At 47.2% G+C, this 16,547-nt stretch overlaps 1 protein-coding gene and 1 pseudogene across 2 annotated transcripts; one reads left to right on the forward strand and one right to left on the reverse strand.

Annotated features, from left to right (window-relative positions):
- Nucleotides 1–7,789: 7,789 nt before the first annotated feature.
- On the forward strand, nucleotides 7,790–10,973 carry pold3 (polymerase (DNA-directed), delta 3, accessory subunit). 2 transcript variants are annotated; one of them, XM_029831522.1, is made up of 12 exons: nucleotides 7,790–7,941; nucleotides 8,329–8,384; nucleotides 8,557–8,656; nucleotides 8,724–8,763; nucleotides 8,861–8,993; nucleotides 9,073–9,328; nucleotides 9,415–9,487; nucleotides 9,862–9,994; nucleotides 10,172–10,272; nucleotides 10,359–10,444; nucleotides 10,513–10,594; nucleotides 10,676–10,973. In XM_029831522.1, the coding sequence occupies exons 1-12, from the start codon at nucleotides 7,885–7,887 to the stop codon at nucleotides 10,879–10,881; spliced, it is 1,323 nt and encodes a 440-aa protein (XP_029687382.1). In that variant the 5' UTR covers nucleotides 7,790–7,884; the 3' UTR covers nucleotides 10,882–10,973. The 2 variants fall into 2 exon arrangements, with proteins under 2 accessions (XP_029687382.1, XP_029687383.1); XM_029831523.1 differs by having other exon boundaries at nucleotides 9,076–9,328.
- Nucleotides 10,974–11,240: 267 nt separating this feature from the next.
- Nucleotides 11,241–16,506, reverse strand: LOC101080235 (sodium- and chloride-dependent betaine transporter-like; annotated as a pseudogene).
- Between the last annotated feature and the right edge of the window lie 41 nt (nucleotides 16,507–16,547).

Genomic DNA, 16,547 nt, shown 5'->3' on the forward strand with positions numbered 1-16,547 from the left:
TCAAATGAGGGACTCCTGTGATTGATCGATATCTTGTCACAATATTTGAGCTGTGAGCCCTCACGTGTCCGTCTGGGTGGTCGGACTCCGGCGCTTCTTTGTGCTCAGACTTCAAAACGACGTCAGAAGTGTCTAAAACTGCAGCAGCTGAGGATCTAAAACGCTGCAGCCTGGCACTCAAACAGCCTCATTTTCGTACCAGCAAACGCACGTGATGAGCACTAATTGGAAGGTTTATGTCTATTTGCTCAGGTTTATAACAAAAAGGTGACAAAGCGGAACATTTTCTCATCAGGTTGATGTTCAGAAGAGAATTTCCATCCACAGCACTGATCTCATCCTCACAAATACTGATTAAGCTCTCGCTTTAAACTAGCATCCACGTCAAGACGGACGCCTCAAACCAACACTTCAGTATTCAAATGTTGCTAAAACTACTTGAAGCCCACGCTTTCCTGCAGACAGTGAAGGCATCATCCAGGTTGTGTCCTGACTGAGCTGTTTCAGCAACAGTTGTAGAAGAAGTTCTCTTTCCAGGGAAGACCAGGTTTCTGGTTAAACGACAGTAATTTCCCAGATCAGTAATGATCACACAGGTGAGTTTAACCGGAGGACCGTCTGAGCTTAGCCGAGCCAGAGGAGGAGACGCCAGCGTGTGTCGGCCTTCCGGCTCCCACATAATATAATCCTAATTATCGCTAAATACAGGAAAAATGTTCCAGATACACTCCGCCTGCATCCTCAGGAGGGAAATGAAAGCGAAAGCATCAATCGCTGCACCAGATCAAAGGGATCCTAAAGCTTTGTTTCTGCCATCTATCATTTTTCTTTCCTCTGCTGTTGATCCTGGCTGAAAGAGACTTGGAACATCAGCAAGACAATGTGGTGAAAAGAGGCCGTGGGCCGATGGCGCCCATGGTGAAATAGAAGCTCTGCGCGTCGGGAGACGGCGGCGTTCCGATCAAATAGATGACAGGTCGCATTCATCAGTGAGGCTGCACTATAAAAGCGTGACCACGCAGAGAACAGAAGACCTGGTCCTGCAGGCGGAGCGCTGTAGAGAAGGTCAAAGCAATTCCAGAGCATTTTAATTGTAAAATGGCTTTTGCTGTTCCAACGCTTCGGCGCCGAGAACAAGATGGCGGCCAGATAACCTGAGTTCAGAGGAACCTGGCTGCAGAGACGGGAAGAGCATCAGACACGCACGGGCCGGAGGAGCCGCAGCGTGTGGAGGAGAAGCTTGTTAAAGGTGGACGGCAGAGGCGGAGGATGCTGGGCGGTCCTTCACAACGGCGGCGCCGCATCTGGTTCTGAGACCAAAGAGCAACGATCTCTTCAAGGAAAAGGCAGAGGACACCCCATGTCCCGTCTCGTGTTCACCTTCAACACACTCATCTTGGAACACTTTGCGTGCACTCTCGGGCCACCAGCAGCTAGCCCATCCGCGGCTAATCTCGTTTAGCTGCGGACTTTTCCCTCTTCCTGCCGGTTTTTCCTGGCAGGTGTGCGAGCGTCTGTTTGGAAGCCTTTTCGTCCTTTAGCGCTGCTGCTGAACTTTACAGCTAATCTGTGTTTGCTGTCTGGTTCCACGCGTGAATACACACCACGCTCCCGGAGGGCTCCTTCAACGCTCGCATCGCCGACTTCAGCTCCCATTTGCCCAAATTGACCCCCACAAAGGTTCAAATGTGGTCAGGTGACGCTTCAAACCGAACCCCAGGAGTGACGGGCTTAACGAAGAGTTTGCCCCTTTAAACGCAGCCTCATTTTCTTGCCGCTCAGACCTCTGTCGCGGTCCAGCGGTCCCCTGAATTACCCCCCCCCCCCCCCCCCCCCCACACACACACACACACACACACACATCTGCCCCTTTTATCAGCATCTGCAGGAGAACTGTGTGGGCGCCGGCTCGGCTCGTTGCGTCTCCTCCCGCCAAGATTCACTGAAACCCATCCAACACAATCCTGCCAAGTTTCAAATCCCCACTATTGTTTTTTAATTATGAGCCCTGGTGCAAAGTGGTTTTCATGCAACAAATGCAGCAAAATGACTCAAATTATTATGATAATTGAGATATAAAGTTAGCTGCAGAGTTTTAGGGTCTTTGTGAATGATTATCGAGCGCTTTGTTTTATTAAAGTCTGTGTGCGCGTCGGTCCAGACGACCTCGAGGCCATCGGGGAGGAGGAGGAACAGGAAGAGGTGCGAGCGGACGAGGTCAGAGGTCAGTACCAGCACCAACCCTGCGGATCCAGCAGATCCCCGCCAATAACCGCCATCATGCTTGGCGCCGTCTCGTCCTCGCCGAGACTCCGATCGGGCTCAGTCACAAGTTAACTCTGTTTCATGTCCATAAAAACTCCCCCATCTGAAATGATTCATTACTCTTCAGGCTGCTCAGCGGCTCCAGGCAATTTCACAGCTATTATAACTGTTAGCTTTAGCGTCGGAGACGCGTTCCCTCAGAAAAGACACGCTATCAGCCGGACAGAGGCCGCCTTTCTTGATTTGAGCTCATGAATGAGCAGAACGTCCTTTTTCTCCGTTATCTGAGTCTGGGAAAAGCAAATTCAGCAGCGGAACCCGGTTTCTTCCCGTCAGTGTCAACAGCACAACGTGAACAAAGGCACGAGACGAGCGCTAATGTTTATCATCTTTCGCAGCACGTCGCCGCCACGGTGCCGCGTTTGTGCCTCGGGCGGCTTCGAGCTCGTCAGCCTCATTGCCGACGACGTCGGTGCCAGTTCAACTTTTTTTTGCTCCGATCTCATAAATAGTTTTGAAATCTCTTATCCGGTATCGCTAATGGCTTCTCCTCCATTATTCAGACAACATTAGACTGCCTGGATGGGAAATGTGGCTCCAATATTTCTCATAGAAAACTCTTAATATTAGGTGGAATTTATCCCTGAACTGTGAGTAAGCAGGTTCATCTCCATCTGTTTGTGGTTAAAAGCATCAGCCTGAGGTGCTGAAAGAGTCGAAACCCCCCAAACTGTTGTTTCCTGCTCAGCCGGCGTTCAGCAAACTCTTTCGAGGGGTTTAAACCTGCGTTGTTGGGCCCTCGTCCCCTCAGGGTCAGTGAATAATGAAATAACGATGTTTGTTTCAGTGTAATTAAAAGTTTATCACAGGTTTGTGCAACAGAACTTTGTGGATGACTAAATTAGGTTCATGCAGGGGAAAAGACATCTGTTGCATGTTGAACGGTACCCTGGGAAATCTCGTTTTCGAGGTTTTGATTGACGGGTGATCCTGGTTGACATGACAACCCCTCCCTGGGCTTCTAACACCGGGACAAGATGAGGTGAATTATTTATCATCTGAGTCTTGCAGGTTAATAATAAAATACAGATGTAAAGTCGATATCAGACACATCAGCACTCATTTTTGCTGTCGGGCGTCTCCGTCGTCCCACTTTAACCGTTTACAGCTAATTTTGCTCCTCAGCAGCTCAGCCAGTCTTTTACGGAACATTTACCGTCTTTATCTCCTTTCTGCAGGAAAACTGAACCAGAGTCGAGACTAAAGGCAAACAAAGGAGGGAAGAAGGGAGCGTAGAGGACCCGGCGCCGTGTCGCCTTTGATGCTGGAGTCTATTCTTCACAGTATTGATCAGTGTGGATGATCCCGGGTCAGGTGTGCTCGAGAGCAATCAGCCGAAGGGATGAGTGCAGCGTTGGAACATCTGAGTCTGACCCGGGAGTCGATGTCTCTGCTCCGGCGGCTATGCTAAAGTGATTACAGGAAGCTGCGACTCTCTGAGCGTCTATGGGATGGAACCGATTCAGCTGCACCTAATCCAACACCCGAGGAGCTGGGGGGAACGCCGGGATCCCGGAGCCGCCGTGTCGCTCAGCTTCCAGTCGGATTAGTGACGGAAACATGGAGAAAACATCCAAAGAGGCCGGAAAAACATCCGTGCCGGCACCGCGCCGCCGTCGGTGCAGGATCATCAGAAATGAAGACGATTCGGGAGGCGCTTTCCTCTGGAGGCTCGAGGGGGCGCCGCCACGTGAATGATCCTAATATCAAAGCGTGGGATGTTTTCAAGCGGAACCTGTTGACAGCGCATGAGGAGGAGCGGAACTTGTTGGGAGTAATCAGGCGAGACGGCCGACAGGGTGGCCAGACGTGAGAATCACCACCAGCCGGCTCCCAGAATGCTGTTCTCCAGTTCCTGCTCCAGCTCACTGATTCAACGCCGCTGTTTCCTGTGAATGAATTAACCGGAGACGGCGTGGGGACTCATCCCGGCAGCGTTTCGGTGCGGCGTGCTAATCTGCCCCATCGTGTGGCCTTTATGGAGGCAGCTGCGCCCTCAAGCACCAGGCAGAAACTTCAGTATTGATCCGACGCTGCGCCTTTGAGCACCGATCCACATCAGAGGAGCAGTTAGCAGATGCTTATGAGCTCCGCCAGCCAGAGCAGCACGGTGACGGGCTGGTGGACGGACGCCATCATCGCCGCCGCCACTCCAGCATCAAAGATCTGGAGCGTTCTTCCTGGTTTTCACAGCTGCCAGGTGAGAAGGGGCCCAAAGCTGGCGATGGTGTGTGTGTGTGTGTGTGTGTGTGTGTGTGTGTGTGTGTGTGGTCATTAATATCACTCCCGCTCTCCATCCTCCTGTTGCTGCATCAGCTCAGGAAACGCCTGAATTAGGACGTGGCGCCAGCATCGCTGAACACAACATTCTTTTGAAACGGCTGAGAATTTTGATCCTCGATGATCAGAAGACAAACTACAAAATCTGCTTTTTGTCGGGTAAAATCTCCAGTTTCTGTTTGTTTAGTGATGATTCCTCCTCAACTGCTGCCCCACGATGTTTTTACAGTAGTAAATAGAGCCGCAGCGTTAAGTAGCTACCTGCTAACGTGAGTGTAGCATTAGACCTGTTGTCATAACGACTGCAAAGGTTGTTTGTTTTTTTTTAAACGTGGCTGCTAAACTAAAGCTGCGAGATGAATGTTGAAGGGTCAAAATGTGTCTCACTTGCTTTCAAATAGACGCCTGGAAATGAGACACCAGCGAGGCCGCGGAGCGCGGCGGAGACTCCGACGGTGAAATCGAAGGTCGGCAGATTTCACGGTGAAGCGAGTTCGGTTATCAAAGGCAGGAGAACGAAGCTTGGCCGAGCATTAAATTACCATTTATTAAACAGTGAAATGAGAGCATGGATTTCAAAAGGCTCGGGGTCACTTTAGTCAGGGTCAATTTAGCCTTTATTAATCCCTTCAGAAAATGAATATTGCAATTTGCAAACTGCATTTAGCGCTAAATGTTTGTAATATTGTGTGGAAAGAAGCCTGAAGGGGCGTAGAACTACAGAACTTAACTACACATCATTTCTGACCTTTTGTTCATTTGCTTTTATCTTTACTCTGCTAAATTCAGGGCGGCTCGTTATCGGTTCCAACATCTTGAGACGAATATCGGCGCCGCAGGACTCAAACCCGTCATTACCCTCCAGCCTGCAGGATGCCGGTTCCACATCAGAGGACGCTGCAGGATGGGGCTGCACTCGCCCCCCCGTGGTGCTGTGTGGCAGCAGCGCGAGGCGGCCGCTGCTGCGCTGCGCGGCGAGCAGGCAGAGCCGACTATCACATCCAGACAGTTGTGCTGTTTTTTGTTTGATGATGCCTCAGGATGAACTGGCAGCGGCGTGAGTGTGCGGGGTGTTGACTCAGCTCGCAGCGGGGAGCACAGAGCTCCGGTGGGAGGGGGGGGGTTCCCTGATTAATGGCGGTAGGGTTCACCATATGGGATGTGCAGAAAATGGCAACATGCATGAGGAGGACGGAGACTCTACGAATCTGAAAGGGGAGTTTGGAGGATGAAGAGTGCTGCAGTGCTTATTGTCACCACTAGAGGTCAGCAAATCTGACACATTTAGATGACTCAGTCCAGGTGGAAACCGTTTTTTTGGGGGATTTAGTGCCGCTTTTGCAGCCACAAAGTCAATCTTTCACCCCCACCCTTCCTTCCCGGAGCATGACAACAGCCCGCTGGCCACATTCCGTCCCTTTGGACAGCGGCTTGGCTCCTGTTTGTCATTTCCCGAGCGGCCGGCGAGCCAGCAGGTATTAGCTCTGCGTTATCAGCAGGCGCCACAAAGAGCTGAGAGGTGCTGGGAGGGGAGCTGCTTCTCAGGGAGGCAGGTAGCGACGGGGCCCTGATGACGGGGCCCGACACCGATCCAGGAGGACGGACTGTCGGCAGCTTACCTGTGGCAGCCAAACGCAGCGTGCTTCAAAAAGTAGCGCAGAAACCGACCGACCTTTGTTTGCATTGTTGCAGCCGCGAGCGCTGCGATTGGCCAGAGGTCGCCCACAGGGTGGGAACGTGTCTGGAGAACAAGCACTTCTCAGTTATAATTGGGGTTCTTCTTGCTTGTGTGGCTCAGGAAGAGCCAGGAGAAGCAGCTTTCAAAGGCCAGGGGAGATGTTTCCAGCACAGAACCAAATAAAACATTTAATTACCAGCTAAACCCTGATGGATTCAGCTTTTTAAAGCAGATCGGTGCCAAAATGGTTTGATCCAAACTACACAAGCGCTCGTTTCAGTCGTTTAAATTCACTCACTGATAAATCATTTGGCTTTTGCACAGAAAAAGACCCTCTGTTCTTCACATCAATTATGTTTAAAGTTAGTTTCAAACTGAATCTGCGGCTGTTTTAGATTTCTATTTAAGACTTATTTGAAGCCCCTCACACTTGCTCCTGAGGTGGAAAAAGACATCAGGAAGCCATTAAAATCTCACTTTGAACTTACAATCACCACCTTTAAAAGAGAATCAGAGCTCAATCAATTCAAACTGGTTCATCAGAGTCTAACAGACACATCAGAAAGGAATCTGAAAATCTCAGTGACAACAGAAACGTGAGCCCAGTTTGAACTTTTCCGACAGCTTTCATTTATCCATTTGGCCAAATAATGGATTTATTCTCAGGTTTCAGGTTGATATGAACAACCGAGAGACTTTAAAGCAATACTGGATCTGCAGGAAAGTCCGTGCATCCGTGTGTGAACAGGCGCCGAGGTGATATTATTCTGCATATTTTATTCTCTCGCGTCTATTTTCAGAAGTTGCAAATGTAAATGTGATGAAAAGAAACATCGCAGTGGCGCCTTTTCACTGCGTCAGACGCCCTGAACCACCACTCTTGCTTTTTCTCCTGCTTTTCTCTTTCCTGTTTCCATCAGAAGTTGTTTTTGTGTGGATAAAACACTATAAAGTGCTGCAGAGTTAAACATTCGTGGGGGGTTTTTCCGCGTGTGTAAATTGGTGACGGATCCACTGCTGAGCCATCGATGCTAAGGAGAGACCTTTTCATTCCACTTCAATTTTACAGTAACTGCATTATTGTTTTGCCGAAGAAATGCAGGTGGAGGATATGAACTTCCCTGTGGAGCAATCAATGCTATGCTACGGTTGAAAGGGTGGCTGTTCTTCTTCTTCTTCTTATATGATTGAAGTTTAAAAGGTTATTACATTTTCCAGGAATCAAGCTGTGACCTCCTGGTGGTTCTTTTTCTCTTATTATTTGCTGTAATGGTAGCCACCATTCACCCTGAATACTCTGACCTCAATTATATATTAATACATTTGCAAGAGATGTCTAAAAAATGAGTCCTATTTTAAATAGAATTAAAATTATTGACATACATTTATGTATAAAAACTCTAGCTTCTTTGCACCTCATATTTGGTTTTTCATGGCGTCATTAGTGTAGATCTCTCATCTACCTGTAGGGGGCAGGCTACACAACAGTCGCACGTCCCACCGGAAGCAAGTGCAGTCACGTGACCTTTACAGGAAGTAAATAAACCTTCCCGCGTAGTAAAATCAATTTACCGAGACGTTTACGTTCACGGATTATTGAGATGGACGATCTGTATTTGGATAATATCGACGAATTTGTCAACGATCACAATAAAATAGTGAGTGTGCACTCTAATGGGCATTTTTGTGCTGCTTTTGTCGACATCAGGGGTTAGATAATGCTGTCTTACTGACGCTGGTAGCACGATTGAGTGCGTTCATGTGTATTAAATATGCATTCATTTACAATGAAACATCAGGGGTACTACAATGATATTTAATGTGGCTTACGGTTTGGTTTACGTAATATTTACGTCTGGCATGCTTTTAGATACATTAGGGTTGATTGTGTTCTTAAACCTGCCAGCGTGGTGATAAAATAAAACTTTAAATATCATTACGGAAGCAGAATAGAATCGTATTTACACAGTAGCAAATGACGGTGATTAAAGTAAACACAGTATTCGCTTGGAAAATAGTTAAACTATTTTTTTTCTGTTTGCCAGGTGACTTACAAATGGCTGAGTCTCACCCTGGGAGTCCATGTCAACACCGCAAAACAGTGAGTTCCATTATTGTTCTCAAAGCTCATATTCTGAAAACAATTAATTATGTTATGTTATGATTCCAGATTATTTAATCTTTTCTTGGTTCCAGTCACCGTTTACCAAGAGGAAACATAAATGTGAATAAAAAGGTCAATGATAACAAGAACGCGTGTGTGTCGTGTTCAGGATGCTTTATCATTACTTGGATCACAAGAGGAAAGAAAGTTCAGCTCAGGTCCATGCAACTTATCTCGTGTCTGGAAAGTTTGTGGATAATGGGCAAACGGTAAGAACCGTCCTCGACAATAATCTTAATGCAACCCTGTGTTTGTGCTGATGATGTTGCTCCTCAGGGTCACCGGGTGTCTGTTGTCAGAGAAGACCAGTTGGAAGGTGTGTAACCATGCATCTGCTGTCGTGCTGCACACAAAAGTTCGGTCCATCTTTTCCCCTGGCTGAAGAAATGTGTGGCTGCTGGTTTGTTTTGCAGACGTTAAATCCAGGATGAGCCCGATCGTCAGTGTCCATATTTACAGCGTGCAGAAAGCCTTACTGAAGGACAGCGGTCCGCTCTACAGCGTCGATTATGATGCCGTGAAGGACAATCTGCAGAACTGCAGCAGGTTGCGGTTTCACTCGGCCACATCTGCGTCGCATTAAGGTCCCAGCGACATTCTGACACTTTATGCCACTTCCTATTAGCAGATACGGAGCCGTCCGCTGCTCCAGTGCTGTTCCCATGTCCTCTCTGGAGCTGCAGCAGGCCAGAGGGGCCCGTCAAGCTCTTCCACCTGAACCCGAACAAAAAAAGTCCTCGGCGAACACCGACACTAACGTGGTTTCAAAACCTCCTAGTAAGCCTCAGAAAGGCATCATGGGAATGTTTGCCAGTAAGGCTGCTCCGAAGGCCCAGGAGAGCAGCAGAGACAATAAGTCAGAACAGGAGGAAGCTGCTCGGGTATGAGTCTGTCATCATTGGGTTCTTAAAGGTATATTAAGAGGAGCAGTTCTGTTCAGTCAACTTTTTTAAAATTTGCATTACAGGTTGATCCTGTCCAAAGTAAACCAGCGAGAAAGCCAAACCCCGGGGCAAATTTCTTTAGGGTTCAAACATCAAGTGAGTACAGCTGATTTTGGATGTTGTGGATCACAAGGAACCCCAGGGAACAGATCAGATTTTAATCACTGATGTTTTTAAATGCTGATCTGAACATCTGTAGATGGTTTCCTGTCTCTAGAACAACGAAGAATTAAACATTAAGACCTCCCAATTTTTTTTTTAGTTATTTAAGATTAAGATGTACTTTATTCATCCCCGTAGGGAAATTGAATTGTAGTAGCAACCTATACGAAGTATAGACACAGAATAAATGAATACAAATAAGATTAGAATGTTATAAGCATATATACAGCATATATTATAAGCATATATATATATATACATACATAATATAATATATACATATTATAAGCATTTTTCTGTTTTTGTAGAAAAACCGGCAGAAGAAAAAACCTCTTCATCGCCTCCCCCAGCAGAACAGAATCTTCTGCCTTCAAAACCACAGACAAAGCAGGAAGCTGCAGCAGTGGAGGCTCCGAAAGACGCAAAGAGAGAGTCCAGAAGGTGGGACATGTTCACCGGCTTTGACTGTGGAGCAAATGAATGTTTCTCATTTTCCATCCGACACATTAAAGGGATTTCATTGATTCGTGTCCTTTAAAACTGAAGCGTCCACTCTGACGTCATTTGACTTTGGTCCTGAATGTGAATCTAATGAAATATATTTTCTCCCTCTGGAAGCAAAACCAAACGAGTCGAGTCCGACAGCGAGGAGGACAAAACCGAGAAGAAAAAGAGGCGCCGGATTAAGAAGCCTGACCCAGACAGCAGCGACGAAGATGGCGAGTTTCTGTTACTCTCGTTGAACGTTTCTCAGAAAAATCAACAAATGGGAGAAAAAAAAATAACTTTTTATTGACGTTTTCAGTCATTCCGGATTCTCCACCGAGGATGGAAACAAGACGACTGTCACCCAGTCCCGAGAAGGAAATTCCGCCTGTTACTCGTTCACAGGTTGGCGGTTTCACTCTTCCCCTCCTTTCAGTCTGAAAAAAATAAACCCTATATTGTTTTTTTTACAGTGCGGAAACATTGAGGGGAAGGTGAGGAAGAGGAGACGCGTCCTGAAAAGTCGTGCCTTCATTGACGATGAAGGATGCATCGGTACGGAATCCAGACGGGCGGTTTTAACACTTTAATCTGCAGCTGCAGAAATCACAGATTTCTCTCTGTCCTGTTCAACAGTGACGGTAAAAGACTACGAAAGTGAATCGTACTCTGAAACTGAAGACGACGTTCAGGCCACCAGACAAGCTGGGAAAGACCCGGTCCCAGCAAAACCAGCAGTCAGCAACAAACAGGAGGACAAGAAAGGCCACAAGAAGAGTTCAGCTAATGCCAACAAAGGAGCCAAGCAGGCGTCAATCATGGGGTTTTTCCATAAGAAATGATCTCTGAAGGAATACGAGAACACTTGGAGGACTTTGGTTTCATGTACCCCAACCTTTCATTGATGTACTTAATAAATATTTCAATACTTCAAGTCGCTTTTCTTCTATGTTGAAGCCTTTCTTTTTTAAAAAAGAAGCTGAGTCAGACAACTCTGGATTAGCCTTTATTGAGCACAATTATTAGCAAAATTAACAGAGCATGAATAATTCAGCATCTGCAAAACCGGTTTGGCCTGGTCAGCGTATCCGTTCCCTGATAATGATCTGCTCAGACATTACTGGGGATGATCAGCAGACCCCTGCTGGGGACCATAGCGACAGCCCACAGGAGGATGCTGGGGAGAAGCAAGGAGCGTTCATGCAAACTGGGGTTTAATCCACAGAGGGCAGCATGTGACAGGTCAGCTGACCGTAATTTGGGTAGCTCGAAGTCTCCCTGAACAAGCTCCACGGGCTTCACATCGTTCAAGCTTTTACTGCAGATGCCATCAGCTCAACATTGGCTCCATCCAATTCCTCTGGGATCTTCTTCCAGCCTGGATCTTCAACTGCACGACAACCAACAGCCAAACGCTGCAGCCAGCAAAGTCACAACAAACCATCAAGACACGTTCATCTATGTGACTGGTGGTTCAGGTGGACACGCACCTCTCTGAAGCTTCCTGTTGTGGAGCAAAGGTGTATGATGACCCACAGCGGCACTGGGATGGCAGTGGAGAACGTCATCATCCATCCCAGCACATACGCCCAGTTGGGGTAAACGTACCAGTCGTTAATCTTCAAGTCTCGGTAGTCACTCAGGTAGAGGACGTAGGAGATCTGAAAAGTGTTGAGATGGTTTGAGTGGTCTCGGGAGCTTTGGTGGACTCCCAGGCTCGTTTCCTTGAGTTCAGGACAGCACATATTACCAGCGGTTAAAAATGCAGCCCTGTCTGCACCTTCAAATCTAAATGGTGCCGGAACCCAGTTCAGTCAGAACTGGACTTTGGTGCTCACTGTTCTCGACAGGGTTCAGAGTCAACTTGAAATGGCTCTGTTAGCAGACGGCTACTGTAGTCCTAAAGCTACTGATTGTAGCATTATTTGGTTGTGTGGAGACGTATACCTGAGTGTCATCTGGGTATTTGCAAACTCTCGTCGTGCTGTGTTTGGAATCAAATTCAAACTCCCCAAAAAGGGGTTTCAGACTGACCAGTGACAACCCGGGAGTGACATATTTCCAGCAGATTTTGAAGAAAACTGGCGGCCTCTGTCCAGTGTTGTTACCGATGATGTCAAGCAGACGGTCGGCCCCTGAAATATGTCATACTTAAACGTCAGATGGATCGTGTCTTTTCACCACAGGACAACATTGCGAACGAGATCAAGAAAAAGGCACCCACCAAAAATCCAGCCCACTGCCACAGTTGCACCGATTGTCAAAAAGTTTTGACAAACTCCGTATCGATTATTACGTAACACCGTAATAATCGATAAGATAGAAAATGTAAATTCCTCCCTAAAGACAGAAGAAAATGTGAAATACCAAATCAACATTGCATGTAAGCTGTGCTAGAAATGGATTCACTGACCTCAGTTACGAACAAAATATCAAACAGGAAGTTGGCCAAACAGACGACCAGGACAAAGAGCTCGTGTCTTATGGGGGCGTGCAACACCTTGGGAAACAAGTCGCTCACTGTGGTGATGAAGCTCTCCACCGCCATGAACTGAGGACAGAAACAAATTTGACTTATGCGTGAAGACTTTCAACAGGTATCCCGACAGTTGTCATTACTTGTGTATCGACAGCCAGCAGAACGAGCATCAAGAAGAAACAGGCAGTCCAGAACTGTGGCAACGGCATCAGAGCCGTCGCCTGAGGGTAAGCGATGAAGGCCAGACCTGGACCTGAGCGCTCAGAGGAGAGACCATTCAAACACTACCAGATTTAATCTCCTTGTGTAAAACATTTGACATTTGAGCGCCTTACCTGAATCAGCCACGGCGTCGATTGTGACGCCCTGTTTCTCAGCCATGAATCCCAGAACGGAGAAAACAACGAATCCCGCAACAAAACTGGTGCAACTGTTGAGCAGACAGATCCACAGGCAGTCCCTGGAGGACACACACAGGAAATGATGTCCAACCTTCTGATGAGAACTAGGTCTTTTCCCCTTTTCCACCTTGTACTCACTTATAACAGTTGTTGTTGTGTTTATTGTAGCTGCCCAACACGATCAGACTTCCGATAGCCAGACTGTACGAGAAGCAGATCTGAGATCCTGCCTCGATCCAGACCTGCCAGGACACAAAATTGTCTTCAGTGTGCAGGTCTTCACCCTCCCCTCCCCGTCATGTATGTCATGTATTCTGGAACGTATCAGTCATACGAAGGACACGGGTTCAAGTCCTCTGCAGTCTATACCTTGAGTAAACTGTACTGTGTGGCTTGAAATACCTCAAGGTTGGCGAGGTCTTGTAAGCTTGGATAAAGGTAGAAGTAGACCCCGACAAAGGCTCCGGGCAGAGTCAGCCCTCTGACAAGTAAGATCAGCAGCATCACATATGGGAACGTGGCCGTGAAGTACGCCACCTTCGAGAAAAGTAACAGAAAACACTTAGAAACAGGCGTTGGCTGTCAGAGGTTCGATGTTTCTACTGACCTTTCCAGTGGATCTGACACCTTTCCAGATGCTGAAGTAGCAGAAAACCCAGCTGACCAGAAGACACAAGGTCAGCTCCCAACTCACGCCGCCCACCTCCTCGATGCCTCCGGACATGCGGAGCATCCTCCGTCTTAAGAGACGGGAGATTTAAGTTTGAAATTACCCCAGCAGACTTGGGTCTAGGCACTATTTCTGTACTCACTCCCAGAACTCGGTGGCAGCAGAGGTGGCGTTTGGGGCCGCCGTCTCATTTGTTGTCAGGTTGACTAAATCCCAAAGACTCACACAGTTGGCTGGTTCACAGGAAGAACATATAACAGTTGATGGCTGAACGTAACAGAACTCTCATCTAGGTCTGTTCCAGTAACACTAGGCCCGCGAGAAGAGACAGTAATGTAAAATCATTGATCAGAAACAATAAATGACGATGGGATCGTCAACATTAAGCATGGATCTCCAGCTACCTCACCGACAGGCCGCAGTTCGTCAGGATGAAGGACATCACGTCTGACACTGTGGTCAGCAGCATCGGTGCTCCACAGGGGACTGTGCTGTCCCCCATCCTCTTCACTCTGTACACCTCGGACTTCTGTTACAACTCTGAATTGTGTCACATTCAGAAGTTCGCTGATGACACAGCCATCGTTGGGTGTATCAGAGACGACCAAGAGGAGGAGTACCGGTGCCTGGTGAGGGACTTTGTTGCCTGGTGCCACAACAACGGCCTGCAGCTCAACACCTCCAAAACTAAAGAACTGGTCATTGACTTTGGGAGGGACCGACCGAGACCTAGACCAGTTCAGATAGGAACGGAGGAGGTGGAGGGCGTGCAGACCTATAAATATCTTGGGCTGTGGCTGGACAACAGGCTGGACCGGACAAGCAACACGAGGCAGCTGTATAAGAAGACCCAGAGCAGGATGTACTTCCTGAGGAGACTCAGATCGTTCAACATCTGCAGGAAACTCCTCTGGATGTTCTATCAGTCTGTGGTCGCCAGAGTCCTGTGGTCTGCTGGGGGGGGAGTGCAACAAAAGCAGACCTCTCCAGGCTGGAGAAGCTGATCAGGCGGGCCGGCTCGGTGGTGGGGATGAAGCTGGAACCTCTGGCGACAGTGGCAGAGAGGAGAACTATCGACAAACTGCGGAGCATCATGGACAATGTCCGCCACCCTCTGCACACTGTCATCCACAGCCAGAGAAGCCTGATCAGCCAGAGGCTGCGCCTCCCCAAGTTCAGGACCAACAGACTGGGGAACTCATTCATCCCCCGAGCCATCAGGCTGTTCAACTCATCACTGGGGGGGAGGAGGGCCAACAGGAGAACCGGAACACTTTTATAGTTTTATATTTATATTGTTATATTCATATTCTATTTTTAATTTATTCTATTTTATTTTATTTCTTATTTTCTTATATTCTATTATCTTTAATAGGTTTGATGGGGGGAATGGTGGTGGGAAATTTTGTAGATGCTGTAGATCTTTGGAGATGCTAATTTCCCTGGTGGACACCCCCTAAAGGGATCAATAAAGTTATCTTGAATCTTGAATCTTTAAACACTAAAACGTCATCAATTCAGTTTATGACATTTATGAAAGAGTGTTTGTCATCCATACAAGCAGATTATTGGTAATTATCAGTGTCTTCAAATGTGGCTGCTGGCATTATTTTACTGCAGCAGGGCCTCAGGCTTCAACTGTTTCAGCATTTCTTTATTATAATGACATTTTTATAAGGCAAATTTGCCTTATAAGTGCACAGTACAAAGCCACTTTATTTGCATTAAATGATGTAAAACTCTGGCTGCAACCCCTGAAAACCATTAGTGATGCATGCAAAAAACTTCCTGTGAGCGAGTTTCCCAACATTTAATATAATATATAAGTTAAAAAATCAAGTGTCATGACACAGGTGTTAACAATTAAAGGTTCAAATACAGCATCCGTGTCAAATGCTGATGGATTTACAGATGAAGATAACCCCTCAGAGGCGGACTGTCTGACCTGCATTTCTGACTTAGTTTTCAGAGTAAAAGAACTTCAGATTGATTGTCTCACCTGTGTTCCAGGTGTTGTTACAGGTGGCCCAGGGTAGCTCTGATCTGAAGGAGAACACCAGGTAGAACAGAGCCCAGGCTTGGATGATGATGTATACAAACTCATAAACCTTTAGAACCAAATATCCATATCCAACCCCTGGAATAAAGAATGTCATTCTCTTCAGATTTATAGACCACAAAGGGTTTCTGTTCTGCTTCTTGCATGTCCTGTCCCACCTTGAGCCAGAGGACAGACCTTCCTCCAGCAGGTGACGAATCCTTCCTGGGTGAACTGACCCAGTGAGGTCTCGAGTAAGAACAGAGGGATCCCAAAGACCACAGCCAGCAGACAGTAGGGGATCAGGAAGGCACCTAGAAACCACTGGGATGCTTACATGAGGGAATAAAGAATGAAATAAAATCCTTTTGTGAAATACATTAAAATAACTCACCTCCACCATGTCTGTAGCACAGGTACGGAAACCTCCACACGTTGCCCAACCCAACAACGTTTCCTGCAACCACCAGGATGTATTCTGTCTTACTGGCCCACTGGCCTCTGGCTCCCACACTGCTCTGATCTTCTCTTTCTCTTCTCTCCATCCAGACTTCAGTAACTTCACTCTTGTAGGTTCAGTAAACCAGCAAAATTCTTCTGCTCGTGATGAAGTGGACTGTTGTTCTCATGTACTTTGAAGCCACCAATGTTGTCTTGTATAAATATGCAGACTTTCTTTCTGCCCAGGGTCATGTGACTCAACAAACAAACCTGTTTTTTACAGTCTGCCCTGGCTTCTTGTTACTGTTTGATTTCCATCCTCCTAAACTCATCTCATCAGTCAGTCGCATCTCCTTCCTTCCTGCTCTTCATCTCTATTCACTTCAGTAGACAAGCAGCCCTGATTCACCTCATCTCCCTGATGGACTATCCTGCAGTCTTTCTTGGATGGATTTCATGGTTTACTTGACTCTTGGTGA

The sequence above is a fragment of the Takifugu rubripes genome, chromosome 22 (assembly GCF_901000725.2).
Source record: "Takifugu rubripes chromosome 22, fTakRub1.2, whole genome shotgun sequence".
NCBI classification, from domain to species: domain Eukaryota; kingdom Metazoa; phylum Chordata; class Actinopteri; order Tetraodontiformes; family Tetraodontidae; genus Takifugu; species Takifugu rubripes.

Bases quoted from the DNA above. Each gene is read 5' to 3' on its own strand.
- pold3 (XM_029831522.1), top strand. From the start codon at position 7,885: ATGGACGATCTGTATTTGGATAATATCGACGAATTTGTCAACGATCAC. The intron at 8,994-9,072 runs GTTGCGGTTTCA...ACTTCCTATTAG, and splicing joins AATCTGCAGAACTGCAGCAG to CAGATACGGAGCCGTCCGCT. The intron at 10,445-10,512 runs GTTGGCGGTTTC...TTTTTTTTACAG, and splicing joins CGCCTGTTACTCGTTCACAG to TGCGGAAACATTGAGGGGAA.